The following is a 12,237-nucleotide window of genomic DNA, read 5'->3' as shown; positions in this document are numbered from 1 at the left end:
TTCAAAATGGGGAGATTTCATACACAGATCCTTATTTGTTAGGTGCTCTTAGAAAAGGGGAAGTTGTGGCAATGCTGGTCTTTTTTTTGTTTTGTTTTGTTTTTTACTTATTTTTGGCAGCGTTGGGTCTTTCTTGTGGCGTGTGAGCTTTCTCTTGTTGGCGGTGGCTTCTCTTGTTGTGGAGCACGGGCTCTAGGCGCGTGGGCTTCAGTAGTTGTGGCACACAGGCTCAGGGGTTGTGGCTTGCGGGCTCTAGAGCACAGGCTCAGTAGTTGTGGTGCACGAGCTTAGTTGCTCCGCAGCATGTGGGATCTTCCCGGACCAGGGCTCGAACCTGTGTCCCCTGCATTGGCAGGCGGATTTTTAACCACTGCGTCACCAGGGAAGCCCTGGTCTTTTTAAGTGAAGTTTAGTCAATTTACAATGTTTCAGGTGTACAGCAAAGTGATTCAGTTATACATATATATATACATATACATACACATATTCTTTTTCAGATTATTTCCCATTATAAGTTATTATAAGATACTGAATATAGTTCCCTGTGCTATACAGTAAGTCTTTGTTGTTTATCTATTTTACATATAGTAGTATCTACCTATTAATCCCGAATTCCTAATTAATCCCTCCCCATTACTGGTCTTACATGTAAGCCAAAAGGTACAGCTAAAAAGCAGAAGCCGCCTTTGCCCAGGGAATGGACTCTCCAGTTTGCCATATTGTATTCCTATGGTCGAGTTGTTGTTGCTGTTGCTTTTTTTTTTTTTTTAAGTAAAATATTTCTTGTAGTCACATCTTTATTCAAAGAAGAAAAGGGAAATGTAGACTAAGAGGGTGTCTGTGTCTTAAAGGAAGAGAAGAACATTCAGTGGTGTTTAATATAACCGCAAAGTTTGTGTGTGGAAAGAATACATCTTAAATCAGAATTATGCAACAACTCCAGGTGGCACCTGACTTTGCAATCCCTCATCTAGTTCTTCCAGATCCATCATTATTGGAGACATTGAATAGTACTGCATCTCATTTGAGCTTTGAGTTGATGTAAAAGAAATTCTCCAAAGTGGCTCTACTTGCTTACAATTTTACCTTAAGGGTCTAAGAAAAATTCTAGGACCTTGTTATGAAGTTTGTGCAGACCTAGTAAGAACTGATTCAGGCCTGAAAGAAAGAAATAGCCAAAACTTAAGTCCTTCCATCCTTTAATGTACTCTTCACAGAACTTCAGCTTTCCAAGCACTTCCGGTTCTGTCTCACCTAACTCAACCCCGTGAAGTTCATGGGGTGAGATTCCACAGATGGGGAGGACAGCGGGGGCCCAGGAGGCTGAGTGCCTTGCTAGGAGTCAGACGGGTAGTCTGTGGAAAAGCACCAGACCATGAACCCTCTGCCTCCCAAGGCCTTCTGACAGTGGACAGAGAAGACGGATGGCAGGAGAAAAGAAGTGGAAATGAAAATGGGAGACCTGAAGAGAGGTGGCGGGTTAAAAGGGGCAAGGAAAGTGCAGAAGAAGGCAGACATTGAGGGGTGGAGATAAGGCAGTGGAAAGGGTGGGGGACTGCTTCCAAGGAGAATGAGCTGACACAGCATATCTGGGGCTGTTGGTGAATCTCATTCCATCAGTGGCAAAACTAGAGCAGAGAGGAGGTGGTTTTGCCCGGAGATGTCCAGCACTTTGCCAGGTGGACACTAGAACGTGAATCCAAGTCTCCTGATCCCAGTCCTGGGATCTTCCTTCGGTTGGTCACAGGGAAGACGGGCCAGTGGGCAGAGAGACGCGTGAGGGCCTGAGGCAGGCAGGAGCAGAGTCGCAAGAGGGGTGGACGGAAAGCTCTGCCTAAGGCTGGTAGTGCCCGGGTGGCCGAGTGCCAACCATTTTCAAGGGGCGCACACCTTCCACAGCTTCCGGCTCGAAGGCGGCGTGGGAAACGCCTCCACCCCCACCCCGCCCCCAGTATTCGGGGACTTTCGGAACCTCCTGAGAGATGGTCAGGGGATTTTGGAAACATCATGGCAGAAATCAAACATCAAACGGCCGATATTTCTGAACGACCGCAATTTCCTAAAAAACATTCAGAAACATTGGAGATGAAAATGGTTAGGAAGAAGGCGAAATCTGCCGAGGGGCATTCGTGAATTTCCGAAGCTTCTCGAGGGGCATTCGGGACCTCTCGGCTCTTTGCGATCTATTCGAGAGTCAAGTCTCTGGTAGATCCGTTCGTCGCCTAACTCCTAAGGGCGACTTGGGCAGTCCCCCGACAATTTTCGGAAGTGTTCGGGATCGGCCCGAGAGTGGTGCCCTCTAGCGGCGGAAATTGTCACCATCCCCAGCCTCCAGGTTGGGCCGGCACGCACAGACGCAGTTGCGCGCCGGCGGCTGTTCAGACCGGATGTGGTTGCTACTGAGGTCACTTCCGGCGGGTGACGGTGCGGACGGGTCAGAAGCGTAGAGGCGGCTGCAAAATGGCGGCGCCAGAGGAGCGGGATCTAACACAGGAGCAGACAGAGAAGCTGCTGCAGTTTCAGGTAGCAGCGAGTACTCGGTGAAGCGAATGCCACCGCGGGCTAGGGAGTGGGTCCCTAGAGGAGCCCAGAACCCTGCTCAGATTGGGCCCGAGATTCTTCTCAGACCAGCAGGCGGCCTCCTCCCCCCCAAGCGCCAGTTGCCCTGCTTGCTGCCCCCGGCCCCCGAGCCTCTGTCGGTCCCCAGCCTTCCAAGAATGGCTGCGGCCAGACCCGCTCCCCCTTTCTCCCCTCAAGAGGGTCAGCTTCCCGGGTTCCCGTTAGCGGCGCCCGTCCTCAGCCATCCTTTCCAGCCTGGTTACCGGTTGGACCCTCTCCGCCAACGACTCTGGATCTGCTGGGATGCTTAATCCCCACCGTGGATTTGGCCTCGTTTCGGGTCTCTAGGAGGCCTCCTACCAGCCTCCCATGCCATTTCCACAAACGTTTACTGAGGGCCTCTTGGGTGCCAGGCCCTGTGTTGGGCGCTCTGGTGGCAGTGGGGTCAGGACTAGCGCCCGCCCTAAAGATGTGGGAGGACACCTCGTAATGAAACAGTGCATGATAAATGTCATCAGTGCCGTCTGACGGGGTTTATTACCCCGGGCTTATTCCTGGGCTCACGTTCTTGACTCTGCTTGAGGAGGGTGGGAAACTTGCTGGAATCTGCCTCCTTTTAGTGGATGTTTGGGTTAAGAACTTTGGACACTAAGCACTTTATCCCTGAGCTGGAGAATCTGGTTGGAGGAGACTTAGGTAACCTTGACTCTGTGTTACCCTGATGGGTACCAGTTTCTTCATTTCTAGAATACGTATCTTAAAAGTGTTTATCCCCTAAGGATGTTGTGGAGATCAAAATGAGTTTATGGATATCTAAAGGGCTTTGTAAACAGTAAACTGCTCTTAAACAGTATTGCAACTATTAATCATTATTTAACTTAGTATAGAATTAAAGTTAGTGGTACACTTATTTCCTAATATAAAATATGCTAAATATTCATTAATTATGCAATATTTACCAAGAACCTTAGTGCTCAGGCAATAACAACAAATGGATAGAATACCATTTATTGAGTATGGTGTTGTAAGTACTTTTCCTGAAACACTTAGCATACATTATTGTACTTAATGCAGCCTTATGAGAGTCACTGTTACAATCCCTATTTTACAGATGAGGGATATGAGGCTTAAGAAGTAACATGCTTAGGTTACACAGCTAGAAAGTTGCGATGTCATTTAAAACCAGGTGCATCTTTCCAGAACCCTTCCTGAGCTCTTGACATGTGTGCTATACAACCCATGTAAGTAGCAGTGTACACCTGAAAGTGGAATGCAAATGCTCTAATATTGTATTTTTTTCCTCTTTGCAAGTTCTCATTTTTCTGAGATTTCCTTGATTTCACTGCAGTTAATTTTGAAGTGTTTTCTTTTAAATCAAGCAGTGGGTTGGAAGTGTATAAATTGGAAAATACGGTCATAGAAGTAGTTGACATTTGTTTGGAGTTTTGAGTAGAGAAATTGATGACACAGCTCATTAGAATTAGAATGAATAAAGAGCAGACAACTAGCTTCTACTTCCTTATAGACTACTAATTTCAGAGTGTTGTTTAACTTTGGCAGATCATTTTATCCCTTACAACTCTTGAGGGATAAGCCCCCATGTTGTTTCAAGTGTAATGAGGTGAGGTGAACCATAAGTCGTGAAGTACTTAGTCTGGTCCTGGAAGAACATGAATATGTGGTAGCATTTCTGAGATAAAGTGCATAGGAATCTCTGTTTTTGTCTTCATTGGCTCTCTCTATCAGTAAGAGAGGTGGGTAGCAGGTTAAAGTTGTATTAAGATTGCTTTATGAAATTGGATGTAATAAGGCAAATACATTTTACATTTGTGTATTCTTTAAGCAGTTGCTTGGATCAGGTTCATCATCCAGATTACCATTAACATCCTCTGAAATTTACTAGGGTGTCAAGCGTTATACGAGGTATTTGATGTACATTAACTCTTTTAAACCTTTTTGTAACACTGTAAGGTGTTAACCCCAATTCAGTTTATTGATGAAGACACAGGTTCTCCGAGGTCAAATAACTTGCTCAGGTGGTAAGTGGCAGAGATTTAGAAATCCATACCCATACCCATCTTGCTTATAACCTAATGGAAAAGCCAGACACATACATAAATAATGAGTATTCTGCAGTATATTAGTGCTCATGGTGTAATAAACATAGTAGTAGAAACAGAGTGCTGTGGAAATTTAGGAAATTATAGTATTGATGAGGATGGAGGGGGAAAGAAGGGTGGCTCAGTAGTTACCATTAAGTTTCTACCGTGCCTTAGGCGTGGTGCTAGATAGTTCAGAAGCATTATGCTTAATCCTCACAATAGCCTAGTAAAAGCGCCACAGGTGATATCCCTCCTCCTAGGTAAGGAAACAGGTCTAGTAAAGTATTTGCTCCAGATCATTAAGCTCTTAAGTAGTGGGGGTGGAATTAGAATTAGAAATCTAGTGGATCTGGATCTGAACTTAAAAGCTGGACTCTTTCCACTGTACTTTGCTGCTTTGAAGGAGGAGTGGAATAACAGGTGGTGGGCAGGAGTATGTTCAAAGCTGAGGTATGGATATGAAATAATGTAGAATGTGTTTGTTGTGATGGATTTAGAGAATTGGAAGTTGAAAATAACACTGGAAAGGTAAATTACAGCCAGATTTTGGAGGGCTGTGCTCAATGGTTTAAACTTTAATCTGTAGGCTTGAAGAGCCATCAAAGATTTTTTCAACTAGAGAGTGAAATAACACTAGGTTTCAGCTTTGCTTCACTAACAGTATGGAGCATGTGCTTGGAATCTCCACAGGGGGTAGGACAGAACAGGATGACACTGCTAGGAGTCAGTTTTCAGTAAGTTGCCTCATTTGATATATTGAAATTAGCAAAAGTGAAATATTTTGGAAATCTCAGGTTTCCTCTGTTTCACTTTTTTTGTGACATATGATTTGATTGGAACTCCTTAGGGTATATTTAGCAGGCTTCTAAGTCTGTTTGATGTCTTTTAAGATTGTTATAGTTACTTTCTCCTGTTTATTTTAGAACCAGTTGAATATGAATAACTAATGCCATATTTATTTTAGGCCTTCCCCATTTTCTTCAAATGGGAAATAATGAGTTTTAAGAGGAGCTAATACAAATATGGGGAAGGTCAGTTGTGTTGAAGTCCGTGTTTCCAAATTTCCAAGTATAGCAGATTCCCCTGGTGTCTTGGTTTACTGCCTCTAGGTTACTGTTTGAACACCTGGAGAAGGATGACATGGATAACGAGAGAAGCGACTAAAGGAGCTATACATGGCCAATAGAGGAAGAAACAGTCCTTTTCTGCTTGTACAGGAGTATGAAATTTTGAGATTTGAAGGTGTTTTTGTTTTTGATGTTGTTTAAACACTTACTGAGCATTTACTTTATCCAAAGTGCTCTAGATCCATTGTATCTTTAAGTCCTCCCAGTAAACATGGTGTAGGTTCTGGTATTGTTGAGTAAACTAGGATCCAGAGATAATTTACCTAACGTCAGTGATGAGCTTAGATTTGAATCCAGAACTCTGGATTCTCTTTCTTACTACCTAGCACTGCTGCTCTGGCCCTAGGTTTTGATTTGTTTTCAACAACAGGTAGGTGAGTAGGGCCAATAGAAACAGTATGGGACACTTTGAAGAAAGAGAACACAGCAAAGGAAGTCCAAAAGTGTGATTCTAATCCTGGACATCATCACTAATGTTAATTCTCTTAATCTCCTCTACGTGAAGATGGACTTTTTAAGGAGAAGGGAAGAAGAATCCCCCAAAGTGGGAATGAACAAGGAGGACCGTTCTCTCCCTTCCATACCCACAGGTATGAGAGAGAAAATGGGAGAGAGGGCTTCAGGGGGAGTATCTTCAGGGAAAAGTCAAGTTTCAGTTAGACCATGAAGGTGAAGGAAGTGTTCTGGAAGTTAAGGATCCTAGGGGATATTGCTGACATAGCAGGGCTTTTAATTCTAAACAGAATCCTAAAAATGTGATGTTACTGGGTCAAAACAATGTACATTTTAAATTTTAATAGCTACTGCTAGACTGCTTTCCAGGGAGTTTTGGCAGCTCACACTCTCACCAAGAGGATGTGAGACGACCAGTTTCCCCACATCCTTGCCAGCACTGGATGGTATCTTTTCAGTTTTCGTTAATCTGGTTAAATTTTCAGAGTCCTTATTTTAATTTGCATTTCTAGTAGTAGTGGTGTCTGTAGTTTTTTATTTTGTTTTGCAGTCAGTTGAGCTTGAACAGCTAATGCAAACACTTGTTTTAAGCTATTTCAAATGGGAAAGAGTGGGGACATAGGAGTGAGGGATTGGCTTTGCAGGTGTCCCATGGTATTATAGAAGGTTTGTTTTTTGGTTGCAGAATAAACAGTGCTGATTTTAAGATTGAATTCTGTTCTATAAACTCCTAATTATGGATGAGATTGAGCTCCTTTTGGCTACTTATGGTTAGTTATTGTATGAATTCCCTGTTTATCCTTTGTTCATTTTCTATTGGATTATTTGACATTTTCTTATCAGTTTATACGAGTTCTTTATGTATACTGGTCATGTATAGAAAATATTTTCTTTCGTGACATCATTTATCTTTGATCATTAATCTCTTCACTTACCCTTATTTAAAATTATGTCATCAAATTGGCATTTTTTTTCTTTCTGGCTTTTGGATTTTGTTTTGTCTAAGAATGCCTTCTACTTAATGATATTATACATATGTTCTCTTTTGTTTTCTTCAAAATATTTTACAGATTTCTTGTTAAAATCAGATCTTTAATCCATGTGGAATTAATTTTTTGTATGTATGAGATGAGAACCCAAATTTGCTTTTTTCCAGGAAACACTATAGTTTAGCTGAATAGTCAATCCCTCCCCCAACTGATTTGAGTAGTCCTCTTTATCATAGTGTACTCTGTTTTCGATAACCTATTTGCTAGTAGCATTACTGAATTAATAATAATAGCTTTCTACCAAATTTTACTGATAATATCTGATAGGACAGGACTCCTTCCCTATTCTTTTTTTTAATTATTGGTAATTCTTACAAGTTCTTTCATGTACATTTAAAAATCATTTTGTGAGCCACTATGGAGAACAGTATGGAGGTTTCTTAAAAAACTAAAAATATGGGCTTCCCCGGTGGCACAGTGGTTGAGAGTCCACCTGCCAATGCAGGCGACACGGGTTCGTGCCCCGGTCCGGGAAGATCCCACATGCCACAGAGTGGCTGGGCCCGTGAGCCATGGCCACTGAGCCTACGTGTCCGGAGCCTGTGCTCCGCAACGGGAGAGGCCACAACAGTGAGAGGCCCGCGTACCGCAAAAAAACAAAAAAACAAAAAAAAAAAACCCTAAAAATATAACTACCATACGACCCAGCAATCCCACTACTGGGCGTATACCCTGAGAAAACCATAATTCAGAAAGAGTCATGTACCACAATGTTCATTGCAGCTCTATTTACAATAACCAGGACATGGAAGCAACCTAAGTGTCCATCGACAGATGAATGGATAAAGAAGATGTGGCACATATATACAACGGAATATTACTCAGCCATAAAAAGAAACGAAATTGAGTTATTTGTAGTGAGGTGGATGGATCTAGAGTCCATCATACAGAGTGAAGTAAGTCAGAAAGAGAAAAACAAATACCGTATGCTAACACATATATATGGAATCTAAAAAAAAAAATGGTTCTGAAGAACCTAGGGGCAGGACAGGAATAAAGACGCAGACACAGAGAATGGACTTGAGGCCACGGGGAAGGGGAAGGGGAAGCTGAGATGAAGTGAGAGAGTGGCAAGGACATATATACACTACCAAATGTAAAATAGATAGCTAGTGGGAAGCAGCTGCATAGCACAGGGAGATCAGCTCAGTGCTTTGTGACCACCTAGAGGGGTGGGATAGGGCGGGTGGGAGGGAGACGCAAGAGGGAGGAGATATGGGGATATATGTATATGTATAGCTGATTCACTTTGTTCTAAAGCAGAAACTAACACACCATTGTAAAGCAATTATACTCCAATAAAGATGTTTTAAAAAAATCATTTTGTGCAGCCGTGGAATTATTGGAATTGCTTAAAATAATATATTAATTTGGGACTGGTTGAAATTCAGGCACTTGTACATTTCTTTATTGAGATGTCACACGTCCTTTAAAATATTTTTTGTAACTTTCCTCTAGTTTTTGGATATTCCTTATTAAACTTATTCCTAGGTATTTTGTAGTTTTGGTCACCCTGTGAATGGGATATCTCTTTATTTCTAAATGGTTACTAATAAAAATACTGTTCCATTTTGTACATTTATCTTGATTTTGTTTGATCTATCGAATTCCTTATCATGTTTTCTGATCATTACTGATATTTTCTAGTTTTGTCTCTTGGGCTCTATTTTTAATAACAGTTTTATTGAGATATAATTGTCATATCTTAAATTAACCCTTTTAAAGTATGCAGTTCAGTGGTTTTTAGTGTATTTACAAAGTTGTGCAACCATTACCACTGTTTACTTCCAGAGCATTTTCATCACCTCAAAAAGAAGCCCATTAGCAGTCACTCTCCATTCTTCTCTCCTTCTAACCCCTGGCAACCACTAATCTATATTCTGTCTCCATAGATTTTGCCAATTCTGGGCATTTGGTATAAATGGAAGCATACACTGTACAGCCTTTTGTGCCTGGCTTCTTGCACTTAGCATAATGTTTTCAAGGTTCATCCATATTGTAGCCTATATGAGTACTTCATTCCTTTTTATGGCCAATAATGTTTCATTGTGTGGATAAACCACACTTTGTTTATCCATTCGTCAGATGATGGACATTTTTATTGTTTCCACTTTTCAGCTATTAATATTGATGCTGGGCTTCCCTGGTGGCGCAGTGGTTGAGAGTCCACCTGCCAATGCAGGGGACACGGGTTCATGCCCCGGTCCGGGAAGATCCCACATGCCGTGGAGCGGCTAGGCCCGTGAGCCATGGCCACTGAGCCTGCGCGTCCAGAGCCTGTGTTCTGCAACAGGAGAGGCCACAGCAGTGAGAGGCCCGTGTACCGCAAAAAAAAAAAAAAAAAAAAAATATTGATGCTGCTATGAATATTTGTATACCAATTTTTGTCTGGACATATTTTCAGTTCTCCTAGGAGTAGAATTGCTGGGTCACATGGTACCTCTGTTTAACTTTTTGAGAAATTGCCAAACAGTTTTTCCAATGCAGTTATACCATTTTCCCCTACCAGTAGTATGTGAAAGTTCCAGTTTCTCCACATCTGCATTAACATTTGTTAATCATCCATCTTTGAAACCATCCTAGTAAGTGTGAGGTGTTACTCTCGTTTAATCTCGTTGTTTTGATTTGCATTTCCCTAATGACTAAAAAGATGGTTGAGCATCTTTTCATAGGCTTATTGGCCATTTGTGTGTCTTCTTTTGGAGATACAAAGTCAAATCTTTTGCCCATTTTTTAAAAATTGAAGTGTAGTTAACTTACAGTGTTGTGTTTCAGGTGTATAGCAAAATGATCCAGTTATATTTTTTTCAGATATTTTTCCATTATAGGTTATTACAAGGTACTGAATATAGTTCCCTTTGTTACACAGTAAATCCTTGTTGCTTATCTATTTTATGTATGGTAGTTTGTATCTTTTAATCCCATACTCTTAATTTATCCCTCCCCTTTCTTCTTTTCCCCTTTGGTAACCATAAGTTTGTTATCTATGTCTGTGAATCTGTTTCTGTTTTGTATATATATTCATTTGTACTATTTTTTTAGATTCCACATATGTGATATCATATAATATTTGTCTTTCTCTGTCTCACTTCATTTAATATGATATTCTCTAGGTCCATGTTGCTGCAAATGGCAATATATCATTCTTTTTTATGGCTGAGTACTATTCCATTGTGTGTGTGTGTGTGTGTACACACTACATTTTTTTTAAACTGAAGTATAGTTGGTGTACAATATTATATAAGCTACAGGTATACAATGTAGTGGTTTGCAAGTTTTAAAGGTTATTCTCCAATTATAGTTATTATAAAATGTTGGCTATATTCCCTGTGTTGTACAATATATCCTTGTAGCTTATTTTACACATAGTTGTTTGTACCTCTTAATCCCCTGTCCTTATATCACTCCTTCCCCCTTCTCCCCACTGGTAACCACTAGTTTGTTCTCTATATTGGAGAGTCTGCTTCTTTTATGTTATATTCACTAGTTTATAGTATTTTTTAGATTCTACATATAAGTGATATCATACAGTATTTGTCTTTCTCTGTCTGACTTACTTAACTTAGCATAATACCTTGCAAGTCCATCCATGTTTCTGCAAGTGGCAAAAAGTTCACCCTTTTTTATAGCCGAGTAGTATTCCATTGTGTATATATACCACATCTTCTTTATCCATTTATCTGTTGATGGACACTTAGGTTGCTTCCATATAATGGCAGTTGTAAATAATGCTGCTGTGAACATTGGGGTGTATGTATCTTTTCAAATTGGTGTGGGTTTTTGTGTGTTTGGATATATACCCACCAGGAGTGGAATTGCTGGGTCGTATGGTAGTTCTATTTTTAGTTTTTTGAGAAACCTCCATACTGTTTTCCACAGTGGCTGCACCAATTTACTTTCCCACCAACAGTGTATAAGGTTTCTCTTTTCTTTGTATCCTCTCCAACGTTTGTTATTTGTGTTCTTTTTGATAATAGTCCTTCTTACAGGTGTGAGGTGATACTATTTATTTATGGCTAGCTGGCTGGCTGGCTATGTTGGGTCTTAGTTGCAGCACATGGTATCTTTATTGTGGCACACGGGATCTTTGTTGCGTCATGTGGGCTTCTGTTTAGTTGTGGTGTGTAGGTTTTCTCTCTCTAGTTGTGGCGCCCAGGCTCCAGGGCATGTGGGCTCTGTAGTTGTGACATGCGGGCCCCAGAGCGCATGGGCTCTGTAGTTTGCGGCATGGGGGCTCTCTAGTTGAGGCGTACGAGCTCAGTAGTTGTGGCATGCAGGCTTAGTTGCCCCGTGACATGTGGGATCTTAGTTCCCCCACCAGGGATTGAACCCGTGTCCCCTGCATTGGAAGGTGGATTCTTTGCCACTGGACCACCGGGGAAGTCCCTGCCCATTTTTTGATTGGGTTGTTTGTTTTTTTGATATTGAGTTGTATCAGATGTTCGTATATTTTGGATGTTAACCCCTTGTCAGTCACATCATTTGCAAATATTTTCTACCATTCCATAGGTTGTCTTTTCGTTTTTTTGATGGTTTCCTTTGCTGTGCAAAAGCCTTTAAGTTTGATTAGGTCCCATTTGTTTATTTTTGCGTTTATTTCTTTTGCCTTGGGAGACTGATCTAAGAAAATATTGCTATGATTTATGTTCGAGTATGTTTTGCCTGTGTTCTCTTCTATGAGTTTTATGGCATCATGCGTTATATGTAGGTCTTTAAACTATTTTTATTTTTGTGTATGGTGTGAGGGAGTGTTGTAATTTCATTGTAGCTGTCCAGCTTTCCCAACACCACTTGTTGAAGGGACTGTCTTTTCCCCATTGTATATTATTGCCTCCTTTGTCATTGATTAATTGACTGTAGGTGTGTGGGTTTATTTTTGTCCTTTGCCCATTTTTTACTTGGGCTATTTGTCTTTTGTTGTTGGGTTGTTAAGAGTTCTTATACATC

The 12,237-nt window shown here is 41.2% G+C and overlaps 1 protein-coding gene across 1 annotated transcript in view; it reads left to right on the top strand.

The window, feature by feature from the left end:
• Window positions 1-2,404: 2,404 nt before the first annotated feature.
• FAF2 (Fas associated factor family member 2) overlaps window positions 2,405-12,237 on the top strand; it is a 59,323-nt gene continuing 49,490 nt past the window's right edge. The window contains exon 1 of the mRNA XM_082623551.1: window positions 2,405-2,523. Coding sequence (XP_082479677.1) covers window positions 2,461-2,523 — 63 coding nt within the window. The 5' untranslated portion in view covers window positions 2,405-2,460. The remainder of the gene's footprint in view (window positions 2,524-12,237) is intronic.

This window comes from Mesoplodon mirus (assembly GCF_964341445.2).
Source record: "Mesoplodon mirus genome assembly, chromosome: 5".
Taxonomy (NCBI): domain Eukaryota; kingdom Metazoa; phylum Chordata; class Mammalia; order Artiodactyla; family Ziphiidae; genus Mesoplodon; species Mesoplodon mirus.
The sequence above is the reverse complement of the archived record's forward strand: the minus strand, read 5'-3'. Positions and strand labels throughout refer to the sequence as shown.